At 37.6% G+C, this 15,187-nt stretch overlaps 1 protein-coding gene across 1 annotated transcript in view; it reads left to right on the forward strand.

Annotated features, from left to right (window-relative positions):
• LOC136747246 (roundabout homolog 1) overlaps nucleotides 1–15,187 on the forward strand; it is a 289,683-nt gene that overhangs the window by 250,587 nt on the left and 23,909 nt on the right. Inside the window, exon 4 of the mRNA XM_066700194.1 lies at nucleotides 12,756–12,913. Within this exon, the coding sequence (XP_066556291.1) occupies nucleotides 12,756–12,913 (158 nt within the window). The remainder of the gene's footprint in view (nucleotides 1–12,755; nucleotides 12,914–15,187) is intronic.

Raw genomic sequence — 15,187 nt, forward strand, 5'->3', positions numbered from 1 at the left:
AGCATGCTCTTGGAGAGGTGGGGGATGGGGGTGTGTTGTAGACCCACGACTCTGCTTATTACAGCCAGACCGTACTGTGTTACCCTAAGTATGAAGTCTGTAGTGTAACAATAGCAGGTCTCTAACACCCACTGCAATTAGCCTTGCTACATGAGCCTCGCTAGCGAGAGGGATATCAAAGAGGAGGTTAAGACACCATGGCTGGGCCTTCCCTTTGAAGTGGGCTACGGGGACCACATCTCAGAGGAAGCAGTGAGGGCTTAGCTGCCGGGGGACCAGAGGCTGTGCCCAAAGGGCGGTGCTGCTGGCAGCCTCAATCGTTTCAATATGTGTGCTGCACCACAGCCCCGGATTTGGTAAAACAATCAGGCCTTTTAGCAGCTAATGAGACTGATGTAGATCGATCTAGCAGATTAGGTGCCTTGTACCGTGGTAGATGTGATATTAATTTCAAAGTAGCGTGATGGCTGTAGCCTGTAGTTTCTGCAGGGAGCGTGATGCTTTGTGGAGGGCAAAACAGTCTGACAAGAGGCATTTCCTCGGGGGCGGGCCTTTTCCAACTGCCGGTTAAGAAATCCACTAGTAGTAAGTGGATTTAGTAGTAGTAGTAATACCTGTAAAACCTGAGACTTTTAAAGGACCAGTTCCTCTAAGTGCTTGAGAACGTAAAATGCTGTTTACATGTATTCCTTTTTATAAAAGCCTTCTGGGTTTTTCAGAAAGAGGAAGAAATGTGTTAGAGGACAGAAATGTGTTAGGGATATAATATCTAGGAGGCAAGAGCTTTGCCAGCTGAAAGGCTGATCTCATCAGATATCAGAAGCTCAGTGTGGTGGGGTCTTCTTAATTGGAGACACCAGGGGAAAATTACGCTGGAAGTTGTTTCTGTGGACCAGCAAGGGGCACTCTTTTGCATGATTCTGTTTTGGAAGAGATGTTGAAAGGGGGACTTTTCTCCTTTGTGGAGAGGATGCTTCATGGGTCACTATTGTTCAGACATTGTCTAGTTAAAGCTGGTTATTTCAAAGTAAGCTGGTGGTGACAGGAGGTAAAACAAACATTGCTACAGTACTGCATTACTATTGTTAAAAAAAAGTGCCTGCAGAACCAACGGCACTCAGCAAATATGCCAACAGAGCTCAACAGCTGTTGTGTAACCCACGCCTTCTCCAGACCTTCTCCACCCTAAATCATTCTTTGAAAAAAAATATATATATATTAATTTTTTCCAGAGCTATATACACCGATCAGCCATAACATTATGACCACCTGCCTAATATTGTGTATCGGACTTGTTTGTCCAGCACATCACACAGATGCTCGATTGGATTGAGATCTGGGGAATTTGGAGGCCAAGTCAGCACCTTGAACTCGTGATTCATCAGACCAGGCCACCTTCTTCCAAATCTCTGTGGTCCAGTTCTGATGCTCACGTGCCCATTGTAGGACAGGGGTGAGCATGGGCACCCTGACTAGTCTGCGGCTACGCAGCCCCATACGCAACAAACTGCGATGCACTGTATGTTATGACACCTTTCTATCAGAACTAGCATTAATTTTTTTCCAGCAATTTGAGCTACAGTAGCTCGTCTGTTGGATCGGACCACATGAGCCAGCCTTCTCTCCCCATGTGCATCAATGAGCCTTGGCCGCCCATGACCCTGTCCGGTTCACCACAGGTACTGACCACTGCAGACCGGGAACATCCCACAAGAGCTGCAGTTTTGGAGATGCTCTGACCCAGTCGTCTAGCCATCACAATTTGGCCCTTGTCAAAGTCGCTCAGATCCTTACGCTTGCCCATTTTTTCTGCTTCTAACACATCAACTTTGAGGACAAAATGTTCACTTGCTGCCTAATATATCCCACCCACAGACAGGTGCCATGATAACGAGATTATTATTCACTTCATTATTATTCATATTATTATTCACTTCACCTGTCAGTAGTCATAATGTTATGGCTGATCGGTGTATATATACAGGTCACATGTCTCAGTTTGAGGAGCACATTTACTGTAATAGTGTGTACTGTAAAATCTAGTGCAGCCCATCAGAATAGCAGATCAGGTTGTTGGAAGAAGCTCAGTGAAGAAGGGATGAAACAATCCCAGGGCAGAGATTTACATAGAAGCCTGATGCTGCCTGGCCTTGAACACTGCACTTCAGGAAATGATCAAAGTAGCACTTCCTGTACTAAAGCAGTCATACCAAATTACTTTCTACCTCTTCAAGGAAACTAGTACCAGAGCACAGAAATTGATTTAATGGGGAAGTTTGTTTAGGACTGTGAAGATAGAAGGCCCTTGAGAGTGGGTTTTGGGATCCGGTTAACTGAATGATACTCTAGGAACTCACTCACTTGAAGTCCTTAGTAAGAAAACCATAAGAAAATAAAGTATTTCGATCAATACATTACTAAAAATCACATCCAAAATTGTCCTATTATGACCTTCTTCAATATACAGTCTTTGTTATTCTATTCACATACTTGTTTATGAGGTCTAGATGTCAGTCTAGATATTTGGTATTTAGTCTCATTCCAATAGAAATAAGCCAAACAAAGTATTGAAAGGTTGGAAAAGTAGGAAATACACAAAATATAATAATAATAATAATAATAATAATAATAATAATAATAATAATAATAATAATACGTTTTTGATTAGCAGGCTTATTTGTTTAATGGATTCTACACTGACTTGCGTGGCACAATGTATGTTTTAAAGAGTCACATGTAGCCATGGAATTCCAAAGAACAAATCAAGAATGAATCAAGACTTAATTGCAGTTTACTAATGTTAAATGCTAGTTAGTGATTTCAATTGTAAAAACATGAATAAAAAATGTTTTGGGATATTTACTTTCAAGCAAAAGGTCTATTTAACATAATATATTTGCTAGAAAAAAACAGCACTGAGTTATCTACACTTGGATATGTTTCTGTGTAATCCAAATTGTCCTTTAACATGCAATGTATAATCATATGGGGCAAAAAGTAACATCTGGGAGCCATATTTATTTCATATTTTTCATTGTTCACATTGGATTTATATTATATTATAGCTTCCTGCTGAGATTAATTATTTACTGCAGTTAGTCATTAAACCATGTATTATTTATGATTCTACATGTTGGCATGCAGTGTTTGTATCCTTGTAACATTCAGTTGGCCAAATTAATGAAATTTGTTCACTTCATCAAAAGGACAGGTTACATACACGCTTGCTGATGGATACTAAATAGCACAGTAATGTATTCAGTTCCAGAGATCTTGTGCTAAAGTTTCATTAGCCCAACTGAACGAGACTAATTGGTCCTACTAGAACTCAATTGCATCATTCTCAATAATGCAAAGCAGTTTGTCAGGAATAATGTAGTCGAGTTAATTAGCCAGAATTACATTTTCTTATCACTTTGATTTGTGTGCACAAGACGGGACAAACACAACGGTTTCTATTTAAGGATTAAAATTGCTTAAATACACTATAGTATAACTTATAAACAATTAATTTGCTTTGTACTGTTTACAAAGTCTCTGGTTACTTATCTGTTATTACAAAATAATAGCTTCCTATATTAAGTTGAACATTTCCTGTTGCTTTTTGTTCTTAAAAAGTTATGTAAAAGTATGCAGTTAATTTGAAATCTAAGTTCACACATGGGTTGTGCTGGTGAATCAGGTGTCAAATTAAAGTGTTTTGTTTGTAATAAAAATAAATCTACGAAAACAGAACATCACTGAAACACTGACATTTCCTGAAGGAAAGGACATAAAAAAGAAGCAACTCTATCCATGTTTCCTTTTGTTTTATGTGCATTTTATAAAATCGTTGGTTCCCAATGGTTCTTTTAATACTACTCCGTATTCTGGGGAAGCTTAAAGTAATCCATTTAATTTCCTTCAGACAAAACTCATTTTATAATCTAATTCAGGTTGATGTGCAGTATTAAGTCTTCATTTTCATTAACGTGGGAGGCAAAGTATGGGAATTTTATTTTTTAATTTGAAATTTCAGCATCTGTTATTAATTCTGTCCCCACAAAAAAGAATACATAATATTACAAAATGTAGATACTTGCCAGTCCAAGGTATACTGTTTATTAATTGATTTCTTCTTTAAATAATAAATGTATTTAAAAAAAAATTAGGGAACCTACATACGCTACTGTAAATGCAGTGTATTGAATGGTTTAGCAATTGCAATAGCCTAAAGACACATGAGCATAGTGGTGGATAACATAATCTGAAGCTGTTCCAGATCCTCTTTCATAACAGGCTCAAAAGCAAAAGAAAATATAGGATGTGCCTCAGGTGAAAACTCCAGATTTAATCAACAAACAAATCAGAAACGGTACATTCAGGGTACTTTTTGGACATATTTTTCAAGTTGCACATGGCTGTTAGTTATAAGAATATAGAAGGGATAGCCATATGCTTTATAAAACCTAAAAATTAAATCCTTCCATTTAAACTAACAGAATTAGAAAATCTACATCTACATAAAATCTACACAATCTACAATGATGATTATTATTATTAGTAGTAGTAGTAGTAGTATTCATGTTTAATGTATATGTTTCAAAGTGTGTGCATGAATTTCCTTTACTATACCAAAGGTTTTGTTAATAAATATGGAAATAACAATCCATCCCAAACAAAGCGGGAAGATATAGAGAGTGTGTGAAAGGCAAAAACAGGGCCATATTATTAAACAAGATTAATAAATCATTCTGTTGCGAACATGGAAGGGGACGCCGGTGTCTCCTTGACTTGCTGGATACAGAAGGAAAACACAGACACATGCTTGCACACTGTTAACAGGAAGGACATTGTTTGCAAAGGCTATTTTTCCCCTTGATTTGGTTTGGCTTACAAGTTAATGGCCTTAGAAATATTATCTTGGAATGGACAGCTGTTGGCTTAACATTACTGTAAGCTCAGAGACAGGTCATAGACTCATTATACAAACATACAGGGCCCAGAGGACACACTCCACAATAATACGACTGTTAAAAAAAGAAAAGAAAAACGGGTGTCTTCAAATGTCCTTGTGTCAAGAATACTGAAAAATGAGCCGATAATTTCATTTGGAAAAAAGTAACAGATTTTCTTTTTCCCTCCATTGTGATGAGAGAGTCACTCTCTGGGAATGATTTGGCTAGCTTTTTTTGTTATTTTGGCAAAGAACGTTGCAATAGTATATTATCTCTGAATGTTTTCTAATAGGATTACACATTCAGACTTGCAAAATCATACAGATGTCAAGAGTTTACTGATGTTTTCTAATATTCTTTGTCAGCTGTCCAGGAAATGCAGAGGGGAGGAGACGAAATGTGGGAGAAAAAAACAAATGTTTTCTGTAAACATGACAGATACCAGGCATCTCCGGACTTTCCTTCCCAGTCAATCTACTTACTTCAAAGAATAAAAGTTCACATAAAAAACACTTTTAACTACCCTGGTGGGAGCTGTAACTCACGCTCGTTTTATAGCTGCGTCAATCTCAGTGTTATGTCCTTTTTATATATATTTTGGGGAAGTAGATGTGTGAATATTGATAGCACGCTGTACTCAATAATCAGTTGTTTCTACAGTTCAGTTGTTCAGTTTGCAGATACGAAATGTAGCAATACGAAAATGTGAAGCAAAATCCAGTGGTGTTAGAATGTATTTGTTGATACAGTGCCTACAGGAAGTATTCACTGCATTGGACATTTTGGTTGCCTTAGATAGGAACCTTTTTTACTGGCTGTGGAAGGTTTTGTGTGAATATTGTAGCATGTGTAACATATTGGTAGTAACAATTGTTTTTGGCCAAAGTCATGTTGGTCTGGTTAGCTTTTATTAGTGGCAGTCCTATATATATTTATTAGGCAATCTATAATATAGTTTTGATTTATTAAAAATGACACAAATTATAGGCCTTCAAAGTAAAGTTACCTCAAAGTGCATGTTTTTGTATAGTAAGAAATACAAATCATATATCATATTGTAAGTTCAATAAGTCGCCCTACTCCCCCAATCTCCGTTAATGTAACATCCTCTAAGACCACGTAGCATTTATCAGTAGTCAACATTGGGGCCAAAAACTACAAACCATGGAGTTTAAAGAGAAAAAGGTTTCAATATCAAAGGTTTTTCCTTTTATTAGCAGCAATTTGGAATCTGTCGAATCAGTGGGGGAAAAAAGAAAGAAAAGCAAGCTAGCTTGAGGTTTGCCAGTGTGATAAATTACTTCTTTTACTGTATTTCTTGAAGGCCTCACATCAAGACAGGCCTCATGGCTGGCACTCACCCTGTCCTGTCTGTTGCAGGGCCATCCCAACTTCTGTGCTCACAGACATTCGCAGCAGGAGACTGATTTACATTGTGTATTAAGAGGAGAGGGGGGCAGGGGAGAGGAAACAAAGGAATTATTGAAGATAAAAGGCAAACGTGTCCACAAATGCTGAAACTGATTGAAATGACTGCTTCTTTTTGCACCACCCCCCATTTATTTTTCCTTGGCTCTCATCTGAAATGTTTGCTATATGTGCTATATGGGAATTTAATTCTCCCCCCCCACCTTTTTTTAATTGAAGAGAAGGGAGAAAAAATTATGTGTCGTGCTGTGAACTTACAACAAGCAGAAAATGGTATCTTGCTTCAGCGATGGCCAATTAAGTGCTTAAAGGTTTAAGAATGATTTGTTGGTTGGCAGGGTTCAGGTTTCATTCTTGTGTGCCTCTCTTTGATCTAAGAAGGAGGTATGCTTGGAAATGTCTGGTTTCTGAAAGTTGTTTCTGGTATGAAATGAGGTGTGGGTCCCACATAAAGTCCTGCTCCTCTTCTTCATACAATGACTTGGGCATACCTTTTGGGTATCTTTAATATTTTCCTTATCTTTGTTTGCTCCCTAAGATTCAGATATTAATGCTGACAAGAATAATAGCCATAATAATAACAATAATACAAAGGAATGCAGTCCGACAAGTATTTGCCTTGAAATTAACCTCTCCTTTGTTGTATGTTATTTTAATCACATTCACACATACAGATAGCATTATCCCCGAATAGGCTTTTATTCTAGTAAAGATAATTGGAAAACAAAGTGAATATTCATTAGACAGGCTGTGTTGTATAGTAGCATTTTTATGTATTTGGAGTTGTTTACTGTAATTTAAATTAGCCATATGAAACACTTTTTAATATTCCTCATTGCATTTCTACATTTGTTTACTGGAGTTTGCTGTCAATCACATTGAAGTGGTGAGACAAATAACACTAATACAGGTACATTTATATTCAGAATTATTTCAGTCAATAAAATGGACACTGATGCGTTGGCAGCTTCTCTGTAACCATCTCCAACTTTCCGAATTTGTCATCATGTTGTGTCGTGTCAACTCACAAACGTTCATTAGACATGATAGATGGGTTCAGGTAAGAGTAGGCTGTGAGTTCTACGTAACAAGATGGTGAGAATTCCAAAATTGTACTAATATGTGTCATTTAGGAATTTATTTATTTAACATCGACAACAACAAAACCCCATGGATCCGTGGAAACAGAAAAGCCACAGATATGGACACATTCGTTTCACTGGGTCAGTAATCTCCATCTTCTTGGAGATTATTTAAATGCAGTGATACATTTCTACAATTTGTTTATTAATTATATTATGGGGCCCCAAAAGAAGAGTAATTGAATACATTTGAGGGTTTCCAATCAAATTCACACCATCCAATCTCAGTATCAATTGACTAGTGGTCCATTGCCCCCTCAAAGTCCCTGAACACAGTCTCTTAATTGAGTATAATTGACCTAGGGCTTTTTCCAGATAAGCCACTTGGGAGTTGTTGCAGTTGTACACATATTTAACAATAAAATACGCCCTCTGAAATGTTTTTACATTAGGACAGCAGTAATAAACTCTAAAATGTAACGCAAAAGACAGTTATTTCAAGGGTACAGAAAAGTAGATGAATCACTTCTTTTCACTTAATCTTTTTAAAACTTATTATTTTCGAATCATGGGTCTGCATTTTTTCTAACGGCCATTGTTTTGCGAATGCTGAGCAGCGCTTAACGGTAATGATTGCGCTAACAGGCATCCTGTTTCAAATTTGCTGCCAAAGCTGAAGACACTTGAAAGGGAAGACAGAACAATTACTTTGAGAAATGGGGGAAATCAAAATGACTAAATTTATGAGAACCCATCCCTCCTTAGGAAAAGTCATATATGGTGCAGCTGCGAAAATAATTACTGGGCCAGAATCATTATAATGATCTTGCAGCGGATTGAATGTTGTTAGTTTTTCATTACTTTCTAACCTCTCATCAAGCCAAACTTATCTTCACACAATCACAAGAAAGCATTACGCAAGCCCAGTTAAGCCAGACAGAAAGCGGTCTGCCGTTTCAGGAGTTTGGTTTGTTGTACTGAGGTTAATCTTTAATATTTTCTGTCAAGGAAATCCAATGAGCCTCTGACAGGCCTTTTCCTTAGCTGCCTGGGAAGTGCTTAGAGCAGTGCATGTCCTTAAACACTTTCAAAATACTGTGTATTTTATGTTGTGTTGATTATTTTTTCTCTGCCAATTAAGACCTGGAAGTCAGAGTATTGACAGTATGGTTTTGAAAAGTGGTGATGTTGTGGATAACCATAACTCACAATGTTTGACTCTGGCCCTAGCACTAGCAACCTTCAATTTGAGCTACAACACGTTCTGAAATCCAAAATAATACACTTACAAGTTACATTTGGTTTTTAAGGTATAGTATGAAGCATTAGTGAACAGTATAGGGTTCAGTCATTCCAAGAGGTCCTCAAATCCTATTACTCTTAATATTAAGAGTACTTATTAATATTAATTGCCCTCTTAAAGCACTCTGTCATCGACTCTTTAAGTTACCAGTCTGTATACATTTTTACAATATAGAGATACTCTGAAATGAGACATAAGTAAATAAATACTAATTGGCATAGATAAATAGCTTTTTTGGTCTATGATACTGGATTTTTAGGAAAACAACAGCTACCTAGAGATAACCTTTCTACTGCAAACACATACATAGTCTTATAACCATGCCCGTGTGTACTCTGTTTGTTATGGTGATGAGTTTCCTAGTGAGTGATGAAGTATGGCTTCCTCGCTTGTAATTACAGTGGGGGAAAAAAGTATTTGATCCCCTGCTGATTTTGTACGTTTGCCCACTGACAAAGAAATTATCAGTCTATAATTTTAATGGTAGGTGTATTTTAACAGTGAGAGACAGAATAACAGCAAAAAAATCCAGAAAAATGCATTTCAAAAAAGTTATAAATTGATTTGCATGTTAATGAGGGAAATAAGTATTTGACCCCTTCGACATAGTACTTGGTAGCAAAACCCTTGTTGGCAATCACAGAGGTCAGACGTTTCTTGTAGTTGGCCACCAGGTTTGCACACATCTCAGGAGGGATTTTGTCCCACTCCTCTTTGCAGATCCTCTCCAAGTCATTAAGGTTTCGAGGCTGACGTTTGGTAACTTGAACCTTCAGCTCCCTACACAGATTTTCTATGGGATTAAGGTCTGGAGACTGGCTAGGCCACTCCAGGACCTTAATGTGCTTCTTCTTGAGCCACTCCTTTGTTGCCTTGGCTGTGTGTTTTGGGTCATTGTCATCCTGGAATACCCATCCACGACCCCTTTTCAATGCCCTGGCTGAGGGAAGGAGGTTCTCACCCAAGATTTGATGGTACATGGCCCCGTCCATCATCCCTTTGATGCGGTGCAGTTGTCCTGTCCCCTTAGCAGAAAAACACCCCCAAAGCATAATGTTTCCACCTCCATGTTTGACGGTGGGGATGGTGTTCTTGGGGTCATTCTTCCTCCTCCAAACAAGGCGAGTTGAGATGATGCCAAAGAGCTCGATTTTGGTCTCATCTGACCACAACACTTTCACCCAGTTCTCCTCTGAATCATTCAGATGTTGGCAAACTTCAGACGGGCCTGTACATGTGCTTTCTTGAGCAGGGGGACCTTGCGGGCACTGCAGGATTTCAGTCCTTCACGGCGTAGTGTGTTACCAATTGTTTTCTTGGTGACTATGGTCCCTGCTGCCTTGAGATCATTAACAAGATCCTCCCGTGTAGTTCTGGGCTGATTCCTCACCGTTCTCATGATCATTGAAACTCCACGAGGTGAGATCTTGCATGGAGCCCCAGACCGAGGGAGACTGACAGTTATTTTGTGTTTCTTCCATTTGTGAATAATCGCACCAACTGTTGTCACCTTCTCACCAATCTGCTTGGCGATGGTCTTGTAGCCCATTCCAGCCTTGTGTAGGTCTACAATCTTGTCCCTGACATCCTTGGACAGCTCTTTGGTCTTGGCCATGGTGGAGAGTTTGGAATCTGACTGATTGATTGATTCCGTGGACAGGTGTCTTTTATACAGGTAACGAGCTGAGATTAGGAGCACTCTCTTAAAGGGAGTGCTCCTAATCTCAGCTCGTTACCTGTATAAAAGACACCTGGGAGCCAGAAATCTTGCTGATTGATAGGGGATCAAATACTTATTTCCCTCATTAACATGCAAATCAATTTATAACTTTTTTGAAATGCGTTTTTCTGGATTTTTTTGCTGTTATTCTGTCTCTCACTGTTAAAATACACCTACCATTAAAATTATAGACTGATCATTTCTTTGTCAGTGGGCAAACGTACAAAATCAGCAGGGGATCAAATACTTTTTTCCCTCACTGTATTTTGAGTATGTTGAACAAGCTACTGCCAAATAAGTAATGATGTAGTCTTAGACCGTAAATTTGCTTATTTTGCTTGTTTTTGGGCTGTGGTATTTGTGGGTTGGAATCGTAATATAGTTTTTGCTGACTTTGTTTGCTCTTTTAGTCTCTGGCTAACTCGTTTATGTGGGCAGTTTCTCTATAATGGCAATGCCATGTTGTTGGGTAATGAAGAACCTGTAAAGCCGATTTGCAGACCCACAGTCTATATGTTTTATGCCGTGACACCTTTAGTAATCATTCCGTAAGCTTTGATAGACAGAATAGATCTGCAGGATTGTTTTTTTAAGCTAGGATAGTGACTGAAACTGATGATAGTTTGTTAGAAATGTCACAATTTGTAGCTGAACTTAAATTCAAACTCCATGATTTTTTTTTAACTCAAGAATACATTTCAGAATTGTTTTGCACTTTTCCGGGTTTTAAACCTAGGTGTACAAACATAACAATTCAGTGCGAGCAATTCTACTGGATGGGTGCCAGAATTATAGTGGGAGAAAACTAGCAAACGCTTCAGAGCAGTTTAAAGGGAGTTGTCCTTTCGCTGAAATATGTCTAATTTTGGGGGCATCGCATGGATTTCCTATATTCAGTCTTCAAATGTGGCAATCTGGATATGAATAAGGAGAATCATCCTCTCATTGAGGAGGCCCAGAGTGGATTTTACATGCAGTTTTCTCACCTTTACCATTCATCTCAAGACATAGTTCAATTCCATGTTCATAGTGTCATACCCACATTGTAAGGATTTGACTAAGGGCTGGAATAAATCAAAACTTTGTCCCACCCGCTAATAGAAAACTACAGAACTGTACTCAGTTGCGGCATCATGTTTAGTAAGATGACACTTTCTTCTAATCATAAATGTAACCACTATGATGAACAGGTTTGTAGTTTGCTATTAGCGGGTGGGTCAAAGTTTTAATTTAATCTGGCCCTAAATCTTTAAGTATTAACATTACTGTAGCAAACCTTTTGAGGTTTCTCAAAGCTAAAAGTAGGCCATCCTGAAACTATCTGCCTTCCTTACAAATGTATTTGTAACTCAGTAACTTACTGCCTATACTTGAATGTCCTGCATTAGTCCCTGTAGCTTTTTTTTTTTTCTTGTTAATTATCCTGTTATAAAGTGCTCGGCTCGGAGCAATATCGTTTTTTTACACCACTTAAGAATTTTATACCTTTTAATTGGAGTGCTGAAAAGACATGAAAGGCAGGAAAAGGTTAACGTAAGTAAAGTATTTCTCTGCCGCTTGCTGCACTTCAAACAAAATTCCAGGACTCATAAATCTGATTGTAATGCAAATATTTATCTCTGTCTGCCATTGTATGAGTATAGAATTTTACTGACAGTGAAATGGAACATGAAAAGATTGTGTTTAATTATGGCAGGAGTGGAGATTATCTTTCATTTTGGCTGCATCTTTTCAGGAGTTACTTTTCTGATTGAATACGTGTTTTCTCTTTCTGGCTTTCGCATAATTAAGGGACTGTTCAAAGTGGAAGTGTCACAATCTACTCTGGAGGGAGAAGAAATAATATAAACGTCTTAGTTTTAAATTTGACAAGCAGAACAAATAGAAACTTAGTTTAGCACAGATTCCTATCCATGTGTACTGCATTTATGTTGCAGAAAGGATCTGCGCTGAAGACACATTTTTTTGTCTGGCAAATAACCATGATGTTCAAATGTTTTTGAGGAGACCTTGTGTTATTTGTCTCACAACCCTATTCATCCAATGTCCAACAAGGCTATGAAAATTTCAGACTGCCAATATGTTCAGGCCAACGGCGATATTTCCTCAAATGTGTCATTGTTGTTCTCAGATTATTTTTGTGATACTGTGATATTTTGCCGTACTGCCTGCTTGTGACCTCTGTACACACGTTCTAATGGCTCTCATATGCTATTGAGCAATTGTTCCAGCAGAAATGAGGAACTGAATTAAAAACTGAAGTGCCATCTGGTTTTCTTCTACAGTCCTGCGTGATGACTTCAGGCAAAACCCGTCTGATGTGATGGTGGCGGCCGGAGAGCCTGCCGTCATGGAGTGCCAACCCCCCCGTGGGCACCCAGAGCCCACCATCTCCTGGAAAAAAGACGCCGTGCCCATCGATGACAAAGATGAGAGAATCACGGTGAGCTGAAATTGGTTCACTCTGCGTATGTGCATACCTCCCTGAGTAGGGTTTTATGATTGACAAGAATAAATTGTGGCAGGTTTGTGGCGTTGAACTTCATTACATTTACTCATTAACAATCTAAACACTACTCTAGCATTGTGCCTTTTCAAGAGCACTAAAGTTATACAGCAGGAACCCTCCCCTACCCACCTTAAAAATATACATACAGCACTTACAGCTGAATGTCCCCTGTTTTGTATAAATAACAAGAGATTTCAGACAACCATCTGACATACATGACACTTTGGCGTAAACTAGGCAGCTACATGACATGCCACTACCTTCACCACAGTGTGCTGTGGATTCAAAAAGCTACATAGCAGCTCAAGCTGAAAAAACACTAAACAAACTAAAATTACCCTACGCTGGTTTGCAAGAACATACCCTTGCTAAGACTTCTGTCCCATGTCAGAAGGACCTGCTAATTAAGCTGTATTTTTGCATTGTTGAAAGAGTTAGGCAATATTTAGAATTCAAGTAAAATTAAAACATCGTGTGGAACTAAAGACATCCAGTTATGTATTGGTGTCTAAGTAAAATAAACATTTGAATCTCCTCTGGTTTATTTCCTGCCTACATTCCTACTCATATTTTTCTTTGCTTTAATGTAGATGTTAGTTTCTTATTTTACTTATTTTGCAACTTTTGAGAGAGTCTTTAAGGATAGGCAGACGCCTACATGTTCTTAATTAAACGTTCTTACCAAAATAGTTTTATATGAATTCCTTAACTAATGGAAATAAAGTGACAATGCATCACATTAAAACAGACAGCATTCAAGTCTGACCTGATTTTGGAACAAAAATCTAATTGTATAACCAGGAAACAAAGCAACAAAGGTTTTCACATGTATCTCTTTATGTTTATTTATTTCCTTCTATATGTGTATTTATTTTTAACTATACATTTCTGAACAATGTACCAATAGATTTAATTTAAGAAAAGAAGATTAAAAAATGTGTGTGTGTGACTGAATCACACATATTTGAGAAGCCAGTGATGCTTGGAAAACAACATTACTCTCAGGAGAAAACATAACCCGCCCCCAAAATACCCCCCACTGCTTTTCAAAGGGCTGAACTATTATTTGGGATTTTAATAGACAGAAACATCTGTCATAAACTACTGTTTAAAATGAAATTAAAATGCAGGCAGGCAGAAAGAAGCAAAGCTGGACAGGTGGATAAAATGGCTACAATATGAGCACATTCCTAGCATAGCTCTCAGGAAAACAATTTGGGGGTACAGGATATTCTCATAGACAAGAATGCCAACACTGTAATTATACGAAGCAATTACCTTAACCAAATGCAGCATACAGTGGTGCTGTAACCCAAATAGCTGATTTATTGAGTTTGTAGAAGAATGACCAATTAGTCTTTTTTAATTAAGATGACAGTCCAAGCAGTGCCAATATAAATTACAGTTTCTGTCTCATTACCGCGTGACCTTGGCAGTTCAGAATAATTTGAACAAGGTGCCTCCTTTTAAAGAAGAAGTGATTGCATGTATTGTTTTAATCAGACCGACAGGCAAGATACTGGATTCTTCTAACGGTGATCCTCATAATGAGACTTGGAAGGGTATAGTACAAAAGATCAGAGCACTCCAGTCAATGGAGAATAAAGGGCTAACATTAAGGATAGGCAGAGATCCTTACAACACATTCATAGTATGCAGCGTCCTACCAAAATAAATCAGGCTAATGCATGTTTGCTTTCTGTCCTATAGCACTTGGTAATATAACAATATTGATCGATTGAACTGTTCTGTCATACATACATTTAATTTGGGAAGAGGATTTGTTTGTGGAGTTAAAAAAAATTGCAAAACCTTTGGTATTGACTTACTTAAATTCTGATAAAATCATCTATTTTAGTAGGGGGCGCCAAATGTAAAACAGCGCACACTTTTTTAGAATGTGTTTCTTCAAAGATTTAACTTAAATCTTTTTTTTTTTTTTCAGATTTAGTAAATACTTAAGCCATTTTTTCCACATCAATATTTTTTTTTAATAAATACTTAAATCAATGCTAAATATTTATCGTTTGATTAAATATTTAGCTAAATCCTAAATATGGGATTTGCAAAGTAAATGTTTAACTTTGAAATAAATAATCTAAATATAAATGTTAAATATGAATATAAATGTCAAATATAAATCTAAATGCTAAATATAAATGTAAATGTTAAATATTAATATAAATATAAATGTTATATATAAATGTT

This window comes from Amia ocellicauda, chromosome 3 (assembly GCF_036373705.1).
Source record: "Amia ocellicauda isolate fAmiCal2 chromosome 3, fAmiCal2.hap1, whole genome shotgun sequence".
Classification (NCBI taxonomy): domain Eukaryota; kingdom Metazoa; phylum Chordata; class Actinopteri; order Amiiformes; family Amiidae; genus Amia; species Amia ocellicauda.